Source organism: Micromys minutus (genome assembly GCF_963924665.1).
Source record: "Micromys minutus genome assembly, chromosome: 13".
NCBI classification, from domain to species: domain Eukaryota; kingdom Metazoa; phylum Chordata; class Mammalia; order Rodentia; family Muridae; genus Micromys; species Micromys minutus.
The window spans coordinates 58623672-58644203 of record NC_137982.1 but is presented as its reverse complement, the minus strand read 5'-3'; the positions used below and the strand labels follow the sequence as shown (position 1 = coordinate 58644203).

General features: G+C 32.1%; 1 protein-coding gene across 1 annotated transcript; it reads left to right on the top strand.

Annotated features, from left to right (window-relative positions):
• Positions 1-16210: 16210 nt before the first annotated feature.
• Positions 16211-17140, top strand: LOC308429251 (olfactory receptor 4P4-like; the record flags this gene model as incomplete). Its single annotated transcript, XM_080927978.1, has 1 exon — positions 16211-17140. The coding sequence occupies one exon, from the start codon at positions 16211-16213 to the stop codon at positions 17138-17140; it is 930 nt and encodes a 309-aa protein (XP_080784104.1).
• Between the last annotated feature and the right edge of the window lie 3392 nt (positions 17141-20532).

The following is a 20532-nucleotide window of genomic DNA, read 5'->3' as shown; positions in this document are numbered from 1 at the left end:
AAAGGACTAGAATTTGGTCAGTTTTTTCTTCAGTTTACCAATTTCTATTTTTTCTCTTACAATTTTATTTTTTTTAAAAGAGACACATGTACAGATTTTTAAAGTCATTTTAGCATAACATTATATGAATATATTTTGTCCATACTTAATATTTAGAGGTTTGATAGTATGCATTGAAATCTTACTAGTTACCATAAGCATAAAGGACAGTTGATCAGAATGTAACATGGAAACAGTCAGCTTTCTTGCTGACTATAGATTAAACACAATGATTTTTGAATACCAAAAATTGCCACAAGGATATATTCTTAGCTCTTGGATTATTAATGATTTAAGGTCCAGGTGTACCACACTCTGAGAGGGTGCTATATACACTTATATTTTTTTCCTAAGAAGGATTGAGTCTTTTACTTTTTGGCCTTTGTTTTTAATGAGCTTCATTTGGCCTGTGAGTGGTTTCTGGAGTATTCAGAGCTTTCTGGGGCTAGTATCCAATTGTCAGTGACTGCATATTATGTCTTTTCTTTTGTGACTGCGTTATCTCACTCAGAATGATATTCTCTATATGCATCTACTTGTATCCATTTGATTTCCTTTTGCTTTCAAATTTCTCTGGGCAGTACTTCCAGTACTCTGTTGAATAGGTAGGGGAAGAGTGGGCAGCCTTGTCGAGTCCCTGATTTTAGTGGGATTGCTTCAAGTTTCTCACTAAGGACACTGTCAAGAAAACCAAATGGTAGTCAAAAGATTGGGAAAAGATCTTTACCAACCCCACATCAGATAGAGGCCTAATATCCAAGGTATACAAAGAACTCAAGATGCTGTTCTATTCTGGTCAAATGTTACAATGCCAGAAATTTTCTTTTCTGTTTTTATTTTTTTAATTTATTTGTTAACATATAAAGTAATGTTTTGCATTGTGGTGTTTGACATACTGGACTCTTCCATTCTTCCACCCTTTTGGGAGCCTCCTCCTCATTTCTGATTTGTTTTGGTTTGTTTTTAAATTATTTTCCTAACAATGTATTTGTAGAATAACCTTTCTTGTGTGCCTATGAGTTCAGTCAACTTCATGTTCTCCCCCCATCTTTCTCTTGCTTTCTCAAAATTATATATATATATATATATATATATATATATATATATATATATATATATATATATACATAAATACATAAATACATAAATAAATACATAAAAAATACATAAAACAAAATCAACAGACAAAAAGATGTCAAAATACCAAAAGAAAACAAAAGGTATGTAAAACCCCATGGAACATATTTTATATTGGATAACTATTCCTGGGAACTGGGATCTATCCTGGAGCATAATTAAAATACTCAGTAGCATTTTATTAGAAAAACAAAAACAAAACCAAAAAAACAGATTTTTCAATTTTGTTAGAGAAGAACTTGTGTCTATTTCCTCTTTGCCATCATGAAATTAGTCTAGAGTGAATGTGTACAGGTCTTGACTTGCTCTCCTAGTCTCTGTAACTTCACTAGTGTGTCAGTCATATTATTTCTGAGTGTTGTTTCTTCTTAGCATCATTTACCACCTCTGGCTCTTACAACATTTCTGTTTCTTATTCAGCAAAGATGTTGAACCATGAGATGAATGGTTTAATGAAGACATTTCATTTAATACTGGATCTTCAAAAGTATCTCACTACCTGCACATTGCCAAGCTGTAGGTCTCTATTTAAATTGCCATCTCCTACAAGAAGAGGCTTCACCAATGAGGGCTGTGTGATGCACTAATTTTCTTTTTTATCAACATTGCAATTGTGTCACTAAGAGTCATTTTACTTCATGTTTTCTTAGCATAATAATAGTGCTACCTAGTTTATTTATTTTAAAACTTTTATTAGCTATTTTATTCATTCAAATTTTTTAAAGTGTGTTTTTTTATGTTACATGCATTTCATTGCCTTCATTTGTTCCAAATTCCTTGTTACTTTATAGCTTACCTTTTTCATATTTTACTTTCTACATTCATGTATTTATATTATTTTCTAGGCTTACTTCTTTCCCCTAAAACCTGTTTTCTTCAGTTTTACTGTTAATCTCTTACTTGTCTAACAACATAAACCAATATATACATTGCCTGATTGATAGTCATTTTATATCTACTTTAAAAGCATTATATGGTCGATATTTATAAATGTAACTGCGCCCATTTTATCATATAGCCAGGCAGATTATATGAAGAATAATTAGTTTCAATTAGTATAGCAAACACAAGGATGCAATGTAGAAACGTATTTGGTAATTCTTAGACCTATCAATATTACCCAGGTGACTATCACCTAGTGTTAGCTGTCCCTGCCCTATAAAGATCTATATCACTATTGATTCATATTCGCACTAGGGTAACATCTAATCCTATTTATGTTTCTCATGGAAGAGTCCATGAACATTTTCTTTCAAAGGCCAGGCTCCTCAACGTGTTGGAGATTTACCTAATGTTGCTCAGAGCTGCTTAAAAAAGGATTATAGGCACTGGGGCCATGATCTAGGATTATAACTTTGTAAACTTTCTGTCTCCTTATATCCCATAATCTGTCTTTTCATTTTGGGTGCAAATATCTGCATCTGACTCTTTCAGATACTTTTTGAGTCTTTTGGAGGGCAGTCATGATAGGTCCTTTTTCCTGAGTGCTCCCAACCAATCAACAATAATAGTATCAGACCTTTGAGCCTCCCCTTGATCTGGAATCTTCTTTTTATTTATCATTGACACACACATAACACACACACACACACACACACACACACACACACACACACACACATATACACACAACCACACATGAATAGAATGTCTAAGAATTACCAAATACGTTTCTACATTGCATCCACAAATGAATAAAAAATATTCATTTTATTACCAATAAGAATATAAAGGATATTTATATTTCAATATAAAGGTTTCAATATAGATACTCCACTTCATCTTTTATATATGTGCAACAATAAACACTAGAACAGGAATTAAGACTGTGGTTAACATTACTGTAAGTATTATATGACCACATTTTATTTAATGACCTTAAGGTGCATTTACATATCAAAAGATACACTTTATATCAGTTTAAGTAAATTTGTTAGCTAGACAAATTCAAAGCATAGACAAAGGCTCATATCCTTCCTTTTTTATTTAATATATAATTGAGCTTTAAAGACATAAACAATCCTGTATACTTAATTATATGTTCATTAATTCATTAATTCTTTGTTCTTCCTTTTTTGAAAATATGATATTTATCATAAAATAATCCTGATTAATAATTTGATATATAAAATATAAATATAAAATATTTATATGTATTCCTTTACACCACAGCAAAGCATACCTCTTATTAATCTCCTGGAAAGATGTTACTTTCACATTTCAAAAACATTATAATTTTTTCCACTATTCTGCTGCTGATTTATTTAAATCTTCCAATATTAACTTTTATAACTTCTGGAACTTAAAGTAATAAACTAAAACACTCCTCTTATGTATGTTTCATGGATACTTACATAAGTACTTCTTTATTTCTTGTTTCTTTGTGATTTATTTCATAATAAGATAAATCAAGCCATAGATACTCAGCAAAGTAGTAGAAAAATGTTTGCTTTTTAATACAATTTTACCAAATTTCAAGAAGGTCTTGTGTTCTATTATTTACATTTTGAGTCTTTAAACAAAATTAAGTGGTTTTAATTTACATCAGAGGACTTTGTTCTTTAAGTCAAACTCTTTTTTCAATTTAATGCCCTTCACTGCACCAAGTGTTATTATGTGTTTATAGAAGTTGTATACTTGATATTATACTAATTGCTGTAAAAGGCAATGTTTAAATTTTCATGTTCCTGTATAGATGTTTCTTCTTCCCACTGTGTTAGCACAGGAGCTATAGCTTTGGTAAGACTTGAACTCCCAAACCTTCTGCATCAGTCTCTGTCTATGCAACAGACATGTTTGGCCATAATTAGGAATGTTGGTATTCTTTATATTATAATCTTTAGAATATCCTCATTTTAGCTTAAATCACAAGGATTGTTATTATATGGTATGTAGGCTTATGTAAGGAATAAATAAACAAAAGTAAGTACATGGACATTCTATTCATGTGTGGTTGTGTGTATATGTGTGTGTGTGTGTGTGTGTGTGTGTGTGTGTGTGTGTGTTATGTGTGTGTCAATGATAAATAAAAAGAGGATTCCAGATCAAGGGGAGGCTCAAAGGTCTGATACTATTATTGTTGATTGGTTGGGAGCACTCAGGAAAAAGGACCTATCATGACTGCCCTCCAAAAGACTCAAAAAGTATCTGAAAGAGTCAGATGCAGATATTTGCACCCAACCAATCAACAGAAGCTTCTGAACCCTGTGTTTAACTTAGGGGAAATCTAAAAGCTGTGGAGAAGAGGGTGAACCTATAGGATGACCAGCAGTCTAAATTAACCTGGACCTCCAAGACCTCTCAGACACTAACTAGATCACCAACCAGGCATCATACACTAGCTGATAGAAGACCCCCAACACATATACATCAGAAAACTGTTGTGTCTAGGTTTAGTTAAAACATTCACCTACCCCTCAAACTAGAGTCTCCAGTGAGTTCAGATGTCTGGTGGACAGGCTGAGGTCGGGACATCATTGTGAAGACAGGAATGAAGGAATTATGGAACCTGGAGCAGTAGTAGGGTGGGCCAGGAGGGGAATAAAATCTGAAATGCAAAAAATAAAGATAACAACAATAATAATAATAATAATAATAATAATAATAATAATAATAATAATAATAATAATAATAAAAGAAGAAGAAGAAGAAGAAGAAGAAGAAGAAGAAGAAGAACAATAACAACAACAACAACAAAAACAATAATGAAAAAGATTCTATCTAGTTGAGAGTGAGGGAGAAGAAGTGGGTGGTTGAGGGAGGTTTTCAGAGTGGCTGAAGAAATAAAAAGGAGAATGGAAAATGATAAAATTTCATTTCAATAAAATCATATTTTAAAAAAGTAATATAATAAATGTATTTAGTGATTTGTGAAGCAATTCATGTAGAGATGATACATAAAATTAGGAATAAAAATTATTTTTAATAAATCATTAAATATATTTTTCAATACTCTTCAAACCAATCACAGAAAACTTTATCGTTTTCTTCTGAAATTCTATGATCTACAAGAAAAATAATCCCACTAATGTAGAAGTTAAGAGTATTGTAGCCTCATAGAAAATTGTAACAAAATGGAGATGATATATTTTTCAAAAATTTTAAGCTCAAATTTGTTTGCACTAGAGAACTTGTGGGAATTTGCTAGAGAATCCAGTCATTGATGTCTAGGGATGCATAGTGCCTGGGATTTTTAGATCACTAACAATGTCATATGTGTGTGGATGGCTATTTATAACCCACATCTGGTGCTAGTATCAGCTTTTCCGCTAATTTGGTCCTACAGAAAATTCTTCAGGTGAGTTCATAATTTGGTAGGTAAACCCAAATCTCTTCTGAAAGAAAAAAATAAATATACAAAATTAAGGACAAATACCTATTTTATAACTCTATATTAACGTAAAATATTCAGTAATTTAATAATTTTCTCTGTTTCTTACATAAAGTAATTTTGTAATAGTAATAAATATTAGAATTTGACTAATTTGGATCTTTAACTTATTCACTTACATTAACTTTTATTCCTATAAGAACATAATTCTTACTTCTGTGAAGGTTTCATAAATGACAGGTATTACTTGCCTTACAAGTTGCAAGATATTTTTCTATAAGCATCTACTAAACAAGAGGTGGGGGGAGGGGAGAATACAGGAAAATGTAAAAGTGCATAGAGGAGAAGTAAAGTATCATTGTAGAAATCCACATATAAAGGAAGTGAAATAATGGACTCACAAATGAGGAAACAAGATGCTAGTATAAATAATTCCCTTACCACCAATTTCTCTGAGCACACTCCCTGCTTTTTGCCTCCACTATTTAAATTGTAAGTAAATGTTAAGTAGAGTTAACTGCTTTGAAGAGAGAAATTATTTTGAAATTAATTTAAAATGTTGTCCATAGAAATTAAAATATGACATGTCAGAGATACAGGTCAGCCCAGAAGGTAAATGATGCCTACTTAGGCTTTTAAAAAAAATCACATGATTGCAAATATCACTAAAATGATCAGTAGATCAATGGAGTGTTACAAAAATTTTTTTACAACCTACCAATAAATTCAGAATCACAAATTTAAAGAAAAAAAAAAGAAATTCAACTGACATGGACTGTTTGCTCCATGCCTACTCATCAGGAGGAAGAAAAAAAACATATAAACAAACAAAAATCTAATTCACATTAAAAGAAAATTAAGTGTAGTCTACTCCTCCCCAGAAAAAGGAACAAGACAAACTAAAACACCCTAATGTTTATTTAGTTGCCTTTTTTTGAAAGAGACTGTGTTGATAATTATGTAGATTTTTGGATAATTAAAATTTAATTAAAATAATTATTTGAATTGATTTATTTATTAATCATTCTTAATCATTCAAGAAATAATTGAGAATTAATGCTTCACCGGTGCTGCAAGGAGATTTATAACAACAAGAAGACTGGACAGAATTAACTTCACAAGCGAAGTTACTATGTGAACTTATCTAATACTTGAGGGTTAGTCATTTCAAATTAGGTAATGAAAAAAATGTTGCTTGTAAATGTACTTACTAGTAATTCTGTCCTCAGACAACATATATTACAGGACAAAAATTATACAGAGCAATGGAAGGTAGCTAGTATTCAAAATGCAATACAAGTAATTTCCTTGGTGTTTGTTGGAAGCATGTAAGGCATACCTTCTAAAAAGGATTAAGTTCATAAAAATTCTGTACAGATAAAGATTACTGTTACAAGGATTTAAAATAAAATGTTTGGGGCCATTGTTATAAGTAATAATTATTTTATTTTCTAGATACTGCATACATGGAGAAGTTTTATTTTTGTGGCTTTAAATACATTCCGTTATATTTAGATATAAGGGCTTAAAATAATCATTATTCTATTAATAACTTAATATATTCTTTGGTAAAATGGATTTACTAAGACTTTTTAGTGCTATTTCATTTTAAGTATTTATTCCTTTAGGGAACATAGGAACAAGGAGAATTAGTCAAGGAAAATGAGAAGGATTGAGTATCATAGTAAGATACGTAAATGAAAATAGGTTACAAAGGTCAGATATTTTATCATACTAAAACTATAATAAGCCCTAATTATTATTATTATTTTCATTTTCTTAAAATTTGATTAAAAATTAATTCAGCAATGTTTGGGAGAAGTACAAAATCTTAGTAAAATTTGCTATAAATTTATTTAAGATATGTCACCATTGTGCATATTCAATTAAAAGCAAATAATTAAGAGAGAAAAAAATCTAGATTAGAAAATATGTCACAATTGTTTTTTGTTTCAAATTCTGCACATGAAGCATAGCTATTGTAGCCATTTTAATGGCTCTCATACCTGAGACTGAAGAATTCATGGCTTTTTACAAAGGAAAATGAGCCTTATATTTTTCATGAATATATAGAATGAAATGTCAGAGAAACATATCAAAATTATGATTTTACTGTCTCTATTTTTTTCTTTTAGTTAGGGACATTTTAAAACTCACTTTTGTCATACAGATACTAGTAATATGAGACTGCCTTGATGCACTAAAAATTATAATTCTGATGGCAAAAAATGAGAATATTGTGAAAGAGCTGAGAAAGTGCATGTTAGGTTCCTCATATGACTTTGGATATACTTAGTATATGTAATAGCTTTGGCTCCAGACGTAGAAAATTCTAATTCCAAAGTTCAGACATGTCACATGATCTTTTAGGGGGAACTTGACCAGGTTATGAAGTCTCAATTAATTTTTACATTTCTCAATCTACAATTATTCTCAGATGTTTAGAAAAATAAATTGAACATGGTGGCATATTTGGTAAATCCTTGATGTATTTTTTTTCTTCTCTGTCTTAACAATTAAACTTAAAACACAGAGGTGAATTATTGAGTTATTTTTGAGTGTGGGTAGAAATGAAATAAGTTTACATTTTATATGAGATCACATTTAAATTCATTGCTGAGTTAAATTCACAAGACAATAATGTTTTTAATTTTAAAATCTCAAGAAAAGTTTAAAGAAAGAATACAATGAATTAGCAAACAAATTGCAAAAAAGTCTATTGAGAACCAGAATAAAGTCTCAGCTGCTGCTTGTGGAAAAAGAGAGCTAGATATTCAATCTTTCTTGAAACTGTAATTATAATTTCAGGCCATATTTATCAAAAAATATTCTCAATTTTTTTTTATTCATTAGAGAGAATGGCCATTTAGTTTTAACGAAAGACTGTTTAACAACTCAATTTCTCAGAGTTTCGTGTTGCATGTAAATTGAAATTTTAATTTTGTTTGTTGGAAAGATCAATAAATTTTATCTCTGTGAACCTCACTAAAACAATGTTTCTGAGAAGAAAATTGACTTTGAGTGAATATGACTTTGTAAATAGAAAATATATACTTTTGTCTCAGTAAAGCTTTGTATAATAATATTTACTGTTTGGCTATAATAGATATAAATCTTGAAACTATAATATATAAATTATTTCTCAATTGTAGGTTTCCTTTTTAATGTGTAATTAACATGAATAATGCAATTCATTTAAAAAATTAGAGGGGTATTTAATAATTTAGTATAAAAATAATGAGATTTTTAAAATTACTATAATATACTAGTGATTTCGGTAATGACCAAAAATTTACTCATTTTTTCTTTTTTTAAAGAACTTTATTTTACAAAACAAAGATAAATGTACAGATTTTAAGCATTTTTGCATAAAATGATACACTACATTTTTGTCAATACATTTTTTAAGTTTTTAAAATAATTTTTACATAAAACTGTATGAATATATTTCTTAGTCAGTTCTTGATCTTTTTAAGGTATGATAGTATGCATTGAAAACTTAATTGTTACAATGAGCATAAAGTGCATGTAAAACAAAATGTAACGGGGAAATAGCCAAAGTTTTCTTGTTGTATAAAGATTTTTTTGTTTTGTTTTGTTTTGTTTTGTTTATTTCTTGGAATTCATACAGTCTGTGAGTTGTTTCAGAGGCAGTGCAAGCCTCTGGGGTTAGCATCCCAATATCAGTGACTGCATATTATGTCTGTTCTTTTGTGACTGGGTTATCTCACTCAGAATGAAATTCTCTAGATGCAGCCATTTTCCTAAGAAATTGGTAAAGTCATTGTTTCTGGTTGCTGAGTAGTATTCCATTGTGTAAATGTACCACAAATTTTGTATCCATTCATCTTCTGAAGGACATCTGAGTACTTTCCATCTTCTGGCTATTATAAATAGAGCTGCTATGAACATTGTGGTGCATATACCTTTGCTGTGCACTAAGGTGTCTCTGGGTTATATGCCCAGAAGTGGAATAGCTGGGTCTTCAGGTAGTATTATTTCCAATTTTCTGAGGTATCGCCAGACTGATTTCCAGAGTGGTTGTATTAGTGTGCAACCCCACCAACAGCGGATAAGAGTTCCTCTTTCTCCGCAACCTCGCCAGCATCTGTTGTCATCTGAGTTTTGGATCTTGGCCAATCTGACTGGTGTGAGGTGGAATCTCAGGGTTGGTTTGATTTGCATTTCCCTGATGGCTAAGGATGTAGAGCATTTCCTCAGATATTTCTCAGCCATTCGATATTCGTCAACTGAGAATGTTTTGTTTAGCTCTGTACCCCATTTTTTAATAGGGTTAATTGATTCTCAGGTGTCTAGCTTTTTGAGTTCTTTGTATACCTTAGATATTAGGCCTCTATCTGATGTGGAGTTGGTAAAAATCTTTTCCCATTCTGTTGGTTGCCATTTTGTTTTCTTGACAATGTCCTTAGCCTTACAGAAACTTTGCAATCTCATTAAGTCCCATTTGTTAATCTTTGACCTTAGAGCTTGAGCCATTGTTGTTTTGTTCAGAAAATTTTCTCCTGTGCCTATATGCTCTAAAGTGTTCCCTACTTTCTCATCTAATAGTTTCAGTGTATCTGGTTTAATGTGGAGATCTTTGATCCACTTGCACTTGAGCTTTGTACAAGGAGATAAAAAGGGTCTGTTTTCACTCTTTTACATGTTGAGTGCCAGTTGGACCAGCACCATTTGTTGAATAGGCTGTCCTTTTTCCATTGAATGTTTACGGCTCCTTTGTCAAAAATCAGGTGACCATATACATGAGGGCTTATTTCTGGATCTTCTATTCTATTCCATTGATCCACATGCCTATTTCTGTACCAGTACCATGCAGTTTTCAGTACAATTGCCTTGCAATATAGCTTGAGGTCAGGGATAGTGATTCCGGCAGATGTTTTCTTTTTGTTGAGGATGGATTTCGCTATTCTAGGTCTTTTGTTCCATATGAAATTGCACATTGATCTTTCCAATTCCATGAAGAGCTGGGTTGGAATTTTGATGGGGATTGCATTGAATCTGTAGATTGCTTTTGGTAGGATGGCCATTTTTAAATTGTTGATCTTTCCAATCCATGAGCATGGGAGATCTTACAATTTTCTGAGATCCTCCACAATTTCCTTCTTTAGAGGTTTGAAGTTCTTGTTGTACAGGTCCTTCACTTGCTTAGTTAGAGTCACACCAAGGTATTTCATAATTTTTGTGTCAATTGTGAAGGGTACCTTTTCCCTAATTTCTTTCTCCACATGTTTGTCCTTTGAGTATAGGAATGCTACTGATTTGTTTGAGTGGATTTTGTATCCAGCCATTTTGCTGAACTTGTTTATCAGCTGTAGGAATTCTCTGGTGGAGTTTTTTGGGGTCACTTAAGTACACTATCATGTCATTGGCAAAGAGTGATGTTTCTATCTCTTCCTTTCCGATTTGTATCCCCTTGATCTCCTTTTGCTGTCTAATTGCTCCAGCTAGGACTTCCAGTACTATGTTGAATAGTTAGGGGGAGAGTGGGCAGCCTTGTCGAGTCCCTGATTTTAGTGGGATTGCTTCAAGTTTCCCACCATTAAGTTTGATGTTGGCTGTTGGTTTGCTGTATATTGATTTTATTATTTTTAAGTATGGACCTTGGAATCCTGTTCTTTCCAGGACTTTTCACAGGAGGGGTGTTGAATTTTGTCAAAATTTCTCAGCATCTAGTGAGATGATCATGTGATTTTTTTTCTTTGAGTTTGTTTTTATGGTGGATTACATTGATGGATTTCCTTATATTAAAGCATCCCTGCATCCTAGGGATGAAGTCTACTTGGTCATAATGAATGACCATTTTGATGTGTTCTTGGGTTTGGTTTGCAAGGATTTTGTTGAGAATGGTCTGAAGTTCTCTTTCCTTGTAGGGTCTTTGTGTAGTTTAGGTACGAGGGTTATTGTAGCCTCAAAAAATGAGTTTGGTCATATTCCATCTGATTCTATCTTTTGGAATATTTTGGAGAGTGTTGGTGTTATATCCGCAATAAATGTCCAATAAAATTCTGCACTGAGGCCGTCTGGTCCTGGGATTTTTTTGGTTGGTAGGCTTTTGATGACTTCTTCTATTTCTTTAGGTGTTATAGGGTTATAAATGGTTTACTTGGTCCTGGTTTAACTTTGGGATCTTGTATCTGTCTAGGAATTTGTCCATTTCCTCCAGATTTTCCAATTTTGTGGAGTATAAGTTTTTGTAGTAGGATCTGATGATTTCTTGAATTTCCTCAGTTTCAGTGATTATGTCTCCACTTTCCTTTCTGATTTTGTCAATTTGTATACTCTCTCTTTGCCGTCTAGTTATTCTGGCTAGGGGTTTACCAATCTTGTTGATTTTCTCAAAGCACCAAGTCTTGGTTTTGTTGATTTTTTCAATGGTTCTTTTTGTTTCTATTTGGTCTATTTCTGCCCTAATGAACAACTATATTTTAAAAAACAAAGATAAATGTACAAATTTTAAGCATTTTTGCATAAATGCATACAAATACATTTTTGTCAGTGCTTGGCTTTTTTTAAGGTTTGATAGTGTGCATTAAGATCTTAATAGTTACAATGAGCATAGAGTACATGTAAAACAGAATGTAACCTGGAATTAGTCAATGTTTTCTTGGTGTGTAAGGATTAAACATAATATTTTTTTCTTTTGTTTTCTTTTTTTCCTTTTATGAACTTCACACAGTCTGTGAATTGTTTCTGGGGTGTTCAGAGCTTTCTGGGGTTAGTATCCAATTATCAGTGACTGCATAGTATGACTGTTCTTATGTGACTCGGTTATCTCACTCAGAATAATATTCTCTAGATGCATCCATTTACATAAGAATTTCATAAAGTCATTGTTTCTGATAGCTGAGTAGTACTCCATTGTGTAAATGTACCACAATTTTTGTATCCATTCATCTTATTTAGATGGAAATGTATTATAAAATTGTTGGTTCATTACTCTGTTATTCTTAAGTAGGGTTGGGAATGGTAATAAATTAGAAATACTGACAATCCCTCACCAGAGGTCTCAATTTTCATCAATCAAACTCTAATGGGTTGTCTTCTTATGACTGATAGATAAAATACAAATTATATGATTGATTTTCTCTGTGACTTTTAATGAAAGTAATTTTGTTTAGAGATAAAATATTTAACTAAGGAATCATTTTTTTTTTCTTACCTAAAATAATTTTGATACTAAACTGTCAATTTTTTCGAAGAAGACAAATTAACTAAATTTCTGGAATATTTACTCTGTACTATCATAGTTTAAGTTACAAATTCAGAACATATAAGTTACTGAATAAGAAGTCACTAGACATTTATTGATTTATTTTTTATTCATTTCTACTGTACAACTTCTTCTAGTTAGCTTCCCACATCGTATTTGGCAGATAAACTCGATTAATAAAAGAGATTAATTATTAGAGCATTCATTCAGTAACATAATTTGAATATATAGCTTGAAAGTCAGATAGGTGTGAATAAAAACAATCTTACATAACTTTGATTATGAAATAAATAATATCAAATTAATTCATGCATTTTTATGATAAGTGTAAATTGAATGAAATAAAAATAAAAGAGTTCTTCATTTAATACATATAATAGAAAATATATTTATATATTAAATAACACATAATTGTTATATAATATATAAATATATATGTATATATGTATTAAACCAATATCATTGTATGTATATGGTTTCAGGACTGAAAACTTGGTTTTTGGTAAACATTTATGGATCTTACCCATGAAAACAATTTACTTATTTGTTCTCAGTGCTTCTTAGTTGCCTATATTTCTTTTGTGTATGGCACAGGTAAATCTCTCATTTCTCTGTTAGCATATCTACTATACTTTCACAGGTCTTGTGTAGAAAGACGTATTATGGTATCAGAGATGTTGCAAGGTGTGAGATTTGGCATGATTGGAGGATAATATTGAAGGGTGAAACTGATATATTTATATTTGATATAATCATTTAAAAAGAAAAATAGACAAGTTAATTTGTTTTCCACTAATGTTAGTTTTAATACCTATCATGTTGCAAGAGTAATTATTAATATAATTTTAATGAAATACCTATGAAAATAAATATATTTTAATTACAAAATGCTAACAGTATGATGTGAAAATCACAGATAATAAAAATCATAGAAGAAAAGGTAAATGGAAAAATTATTAATTGTAATTAAGGTGCAGTTTTTATTGTGTGCATGTCTGTGTGTCTTCATGTCAGAATAAGACTTATTGAGCAGGAGTTGCTTGCAGGCAACCCCTCATTGGTACTAAGAGCCAAACTCTAATCCTCTCTAAGAGATTTACTAATTCTGAACACTGAATAATGCTTACAGCCCATTGGACAATAACTCAAATCAATTTATAGACTTGTTACTCAGACACCATATTTTACAGCTCACATTCACATTTATGTATATAAACTGTGTTCGGCTTTATTGTATTTTGTACATGTTTAAATTTAAAAAAAAATAGTTATCCCATAAGTCAAAATTTGACCTACTGCTTAAGATTACACTTTACTCATGCTTTGAATGACACTTCGGGTTTTAACTATCTTGAGTTTGTTAAATACCTAAAGTCATCTTTTACAAGAACGTCTTCGCATATTGAAAAAAACTGCATGGTACTGGTTCAGAGATAGGCATGTGGATCAATGGAATAGAATAGAAGATCCAGAAATGAGCCTTCACATAAATGGTCAACAGATTTTTGACAAAGGAGCAGTAAACATTCAATGGAAAAAGGACAGCCTATTCAACAAGTGGTGTTGGTCCAAATGGCACTCAGCATGCAGAAGAATGAAAATAGACCCTCTCTTTTCTCCTTGTACAAATCTCAAGTGTAAGTGGATTGAAGATCTTCACATTAAACCAGGTACACTGAAATTATTAGAAGAGAAAGTAGGGAAAACCTTAGACCACATAGGCACAGGAGAAAATTTCCTAAACAGGACACCAATAACTCGTGCTCTAAGGTCAAAGATTGACAAATGGGACTTAATGAGATCACAAAGTTTCTGTACGGCTAAAAACACTGTCAAGAAAACAAAATGGCAGCCAACAGAGTGGAAGAAGATCGTTACCAACCCCACATCTGATTGAGGGCTAATATCCAAGGCATACAAAAAACTCAAGAAGTTACACACTGTTGATAGCCATGTGTGCCTCACCAATAGATGGCGCCGGCTTCCTGCTGATGTTTCATCAAGCAGAGCTGTTGTCCAGCTGGAGGGACATAGTGAGCATATACCACACACTTCACAGCCTGCTCTGGGAACATGCTACTCAGATACTGGAGAGCGCACAAATCAGGTAGCGACAGGAGTTTCCTGGGCATATATAAGCATTGCACTTTTCTTCCACGTGGTCTCCGGCTCAAGAGTACTGTACAATAAAGGTTGTTCACAGAAGAATCCTGTTGCCACACGTCGTTCTTGCTGACAAGATGTAGGGCGCGCGAGAAGACACCAGAGAATCAAATAACCCTATTAAAAAATGGGGTACAGAGATAAACAAATTGATCTCAATTGAGGAATATCGAATGGCTGAGAAGCATCTAAGGAAGTGCTCAACATCATTAGCCATCAGGGAAATGCAAATCAAAACAACCCTGAGATTTCACCTCACACCAACCAAACTGACTAAGTTCAAAAATTCAGATGACAGCAGATGCTGAAAAGGATTCAGAGAAAGAGGAACACTTCTATACTGTTGATGGAGTTGTAAACTGGTACAACAACTCTGGAAATCAGTCTGCCGAATCCTCAGAAAATTGGACATTGTACTACCTGAAGACCCAGTTATTCCACTTCTGGGCATATACCCCAGAGATGCTCCAACAAACAACAAAGACACATGAACCACAATGTTCATAACATCCCTATTTATAATAGCCCGAAGCTGGAAAGAACCCAGATGTCCTTCAATAGATGAATGGATACAAAAATGGTGGTACATATACACAATGGAGTACTACTCACCTATCAGAAACAATGACTTAATGAAATTCTTAAGAAAATGAATGCATCTAGAGAATATCATTCTGAGTGAGGTAACCCAGTCACAAAAGAACAGACATAATATCCAGTCACTGATAATTGGATACTAACCCCAGAAAGCTCTGAACACCCCAGAAACAACTCACAGACTATATGAAGTTCAAGAAAGCAAAGGCCAAAAAAAAAAAAAAAGAAAAGAAAAGAAAAGAAAATGAAAACCATTATGTTTAATTTTTACACACCAAGAAAACTTTAACTACTTCCAGGTTACATCTTGTTTTACATGTACTTTATGCTTATTGTAACTAGTAAGATTTAAATGCATAGAATAAAACCTTTTAAAAGACCAAGTACTGACAAAAATGAATTCATATACTTTTATGCCAAATATTTTTACAATCATTACATTTTTCTTTGTTTTTTAAAATAAAGTTATTCTATTTAATAAAAAAGAAAAAAAAGCATTTGGTAACTAATCGTAATTCTAAACCAGTCTTTTATTATTTAATGAATCAATTTAATTTTATTCATGTGAAAACTAATATATAATCAATAGGGTTATCTCTCAAACACAGGTTGATATCAGTGTTATTTGTCAATGATCTCCCTATTGATGTTCCTCATTAATCTATCTGTCTTTTCAGGGACCTGCCAAATTTTTTTTTCTGTTTTACTGAACTATGGGGAATGTTACTGTATTTATTCTCTTGGGACTTTCTGACAATCAGAACATCGAAGTCCTCTGTTTTGTATTATTTCTATTTTGCTACATTGCTATTTGGATGGGCACTGTTCTCATAATGGTTTCTATCACATGCACTCAGCTCAATGACCAACCAATGTATTTCTTTCTTTATTACTTATCATTTTGTGATCTTTGCTACACATCCACGGTGACGCCCAAACTTCTGACTGATTTATTAGCTGAAAGAAAGTTTATTTCCTATAATAATTGCATGACACAGCTCTTTCTTCTTCATTTCATTGGTGCCATTGAGATCTTCATTCTCACAGCAATGGCCTATGACCGCTATGTGGCCATCTGCAAGCCCCTGTACTACACTGTCATTATGAGTAGACAAAGATGCAATGAAATCCTTGCAGCTTGTTGCACTGGAGGTTTTGTGCATTCAATCAGTCAGTCCCTTCTCATTGCCTTGCTGTCCTTTTGTCATCACAATGAGATAGATCACTACTTCTGTGATGTATATCCATTATTGAAATTGGCTTGCAATGATACACATAGAATTGGCCTCTTTGTTATTGTTGATTCTGGCCTAATTGCTTTGGTGACATTTGTAGTTCTAATGGTATCTTATTTTTTGATACTACACACCATTAGTGTTTTCCCTGCAGAGAGCCGATCCAAAGCTATTTCTACATGTATTTCACATATAACCATTGTGGTCCTGTTTTTTGTACCTGTTCTCTTCATTTACATCAGACCAAATATAACATTCCCAGAAGACAAAGTGTTTGCTCTTTTCTACACCATCATAGCTCCCATGTTCAATCCTCTGATCTACACACTGAGAAACCTGGAGATGAAGCTTGCAATTAAAAAAATGTGGTATCATCAAATACCTTCATACAAGAAGCAAATTTTATGAAAAAACATGGAGAATGTGTATATTTGACTATCAATTCATTCTATAACTATCTTGTTCTTTTCTTCACTTATTAGATTTTAATAAGAGTATACAGGGTTTTGTGTGTGTGTGTGTGTGTGTGTGTGTGTCCTTTGTTTTCCCTTTTGTTGTCTTCCAGGCTGACTCTCATTGGACTGAGATTCATTTCCATGTAAAACAAATGCTGATTTTTGAGAATTTTTTTCTTCAAGGGCTGTAATTTTCTTGTTAATTTTTTTCTATCCTCAATTATCACATTCTAGAAAACTTTAAAAATTAACATACAAGGATTCTTGGGTTATGTATAAGGCTCATCCTTATTGCCATTGTGTCTCTAAAGTCACTGCTTCATTGGTTTTCTTAATAGAGACACAGGGCCCCAAATATCTAGGCCTGACTCATTGTATAATGTTACTCAATCACATGAATAATATGTTCCCATTTAAAAGCTTACATTTTATAATTAAGAATGAAAGAACTAGAAATCACATTTCAGGGACTAATGATTTTGTAAACAAATTTTCATGTACAACTACATATGTAGCTTTTCATTTCTATAAATACATAGACTAATAAAGAAATAACATAATATAGTAGTAAATATGCTATTAATTATACAACTGTATTAAGTGAGAGTATCATCTCTGATATTGTATATTGAAATATCAGTAAACCGCTAGAACCTTATTTTGAAAGAAATCAAAATCATGGTGCATGTTGGTGGAGAAATTTTAATCCAGCAACATAGCTACTGTGGGTGTAATATAGATAAATATTTTGTATACAAATTTCATTCCAAATATGAAGTCTCATTGAAAGACTGATAAACAGAAAAAAAAAAAACTTGACAGAATAGAATAAGCCCAACTTTTCTGAGAACAATGGAAAGAAAGGCTATTTAGGAGAGTGCAGGGAGGGACAGTGGAGTTGAGTTGAAGTCAGTTAAGGTCAGTTGAGTTCAGGTCAGCCAGCTGAGATAATTGAGTTGAGTTCATTGAGTCAGTGCAGTGCAGTTGAGCTCATGCAGTTCAGTGCAGGTCAGCAAAGTCAACTTAAGCCAGAGAGTACGAAGACAAATTGTCAGAGTTGATTTGAGGCCAAGCCACACAATTTAGTGAAAAGCTGAATGAAGCCAGATTTATATCAGTTAGCTTAGAGAGGAGTTTAAGCCAGAATGGCTGAGTTGAACCAGGCAGCTGGTGTTGAGAAAGAACTGGAAAAGATATGCTGATTCAGAATTAAGTCTCAGAGGTTAAAAACATTGAAGGTCTAAATTCGATTGCATAATGGCTAGTAACTTCCAAGACTAGACCTAGGTTACCCAACAGATGCAGTTAGCAACCCAGGAGAATATTATTTCAAACAAATAACAGTTTCTCTCAAACATCTTAGTTTTCTAGGGGCAAACTTAAAGACTATTGTGGAATGAATAATGATTGACCTTAATTTAAAAAGATAAGGATATTTTTCTTTTCTTTTTTTGAGAGCTCAAAATTAAAACAACAATATATGTGACTTCTATAGAGCTATTCTTCTTGGCTTACAAAGGGCTACTTTCTAATTATTTGTTCACATGACCTTTTCACTCCAAATCTTCCCAGAATTTTGAGAGTTAAATTATTATTTTAATATATTATACTCAGTCAGAGTGTAATGAACTTAAACTAAATATCTCTTTGTAGCTCCTATATTCAAACCCATTTTCTTTGAAAATAGATGTTAAAGATTCACCATATGAGTTTTGAATAAACACAGTTTAGGCAATAGCAATGTACATAGCAGTATAATTGAGTGATTGGTATATATATTGACTTTCATCTGACCGTCACTGTCAAATAACATAATCAAACTAAACACTATATGACATAATTAATAACTAATAAGGTTTTCCTCATTCCCATACATTGTGCTGTTAATAAGAACATTCTTCGTAGGAAACACAAACCTATGAGCAGAATGATTATTTCTCTAAGAGCAAATTATGATCCTTCTATTCTATATGAGTCCTAGTAGATTCTAGTATATTTCTCTATAATAGCAGAGGTCAATATTCTCATTAATAGCTGTAACATGTTGGACATTCAACTTTGTTGTGACATGCTATTTTACAAGAATATTCTAGTAAATTATTTCCTGCTATGTGATTTGTTGTTGTGTTAATATTTAAAAAAAAACAAAAATCAACAACAACCAAAAAAAAAAAAAACCTGCTGTTATCAGTCCTTCCTGTACTCTCCCTGCAGGAGTCACTCCACTCTGGAGCCTTGTGCCTAGGCCCTTTCTCTTCCACTTGCTTGGCACAGTGCTCTCTCTTAGCTGTCTCTCTTTTAGTCTGGAACAGCAGGTCATAAGGTTGAAACCACTTGCTCTGCCTGCTCCTCTGTGAGCCAAGAACTTAGCTCACATTCTTCACATGCCAATAAAAACATGATTCCCATCCATTAACTTATCAAACAAGTTTATATGTTAAATTCTCAATCCACAAAGTCTCTACATAATAAGCTTACAACAAATAAACAAATGTATAAACTGCTCATCTATATGAGATAAATATACCATAAACTCTTAGAAATAATAATAACAACAACCTTATCAAACCAGAGATATGCTGAGAGAAACATACATATCTTCTTAAATATTTTTCCAACCAAATCTCTGCCTCCTTCAATCTCTTCCTCTCCTCCAGAATATTTTCCTGCCTACATCTTCACTGTCCAATCATGTATCATCTTAACATATACCTACAATTTTTGTATGTTTTAGAATTTTTAAATTTGTAAAATTACCAATTAGTGAGTTGTTTTAAAACACTGTCTTATGAAAGCTATGAATTGATATACATTTGAGAACATAAATAGAATTAGCGAGTAGTATTGTTTTCTAATGTAGTATAAGAATTTAAACAGATGTTTAAAATGAAATACCAATTAAAGTAACAAAATGATATTCATGTCAAAAATTGTAAGTAAAATTAATAAAGTACATAAAACATGAGTAAATAAGCAAAATATAGATTGACTGCATTTAAAAGCATTAACATTCTTAACATTGGATAATAATAGTAAAGCAGCTTGTGATAGTTATGGGTCATGTGAGAAAGTAACCAGAAACAAGATCAACCATAACTTTAAAATTAATATAGTTTATAATCAAAGAAAATAATGTATACTCACAAACATTGTGATTCAAAAGCTGTGTACTTTTGGAAGATATTATTGGAAACATAGCAAAATGAATATATATTTATTGTAGAGAGGACATTTTCTCTACAAATTATTGATTCAATACCAAATATTATTAAATTTACTGGGTATATTATACAATACAAGAAATATCAGATTGTGTTTAAGACATGATTGTCTTGAATAAATAAA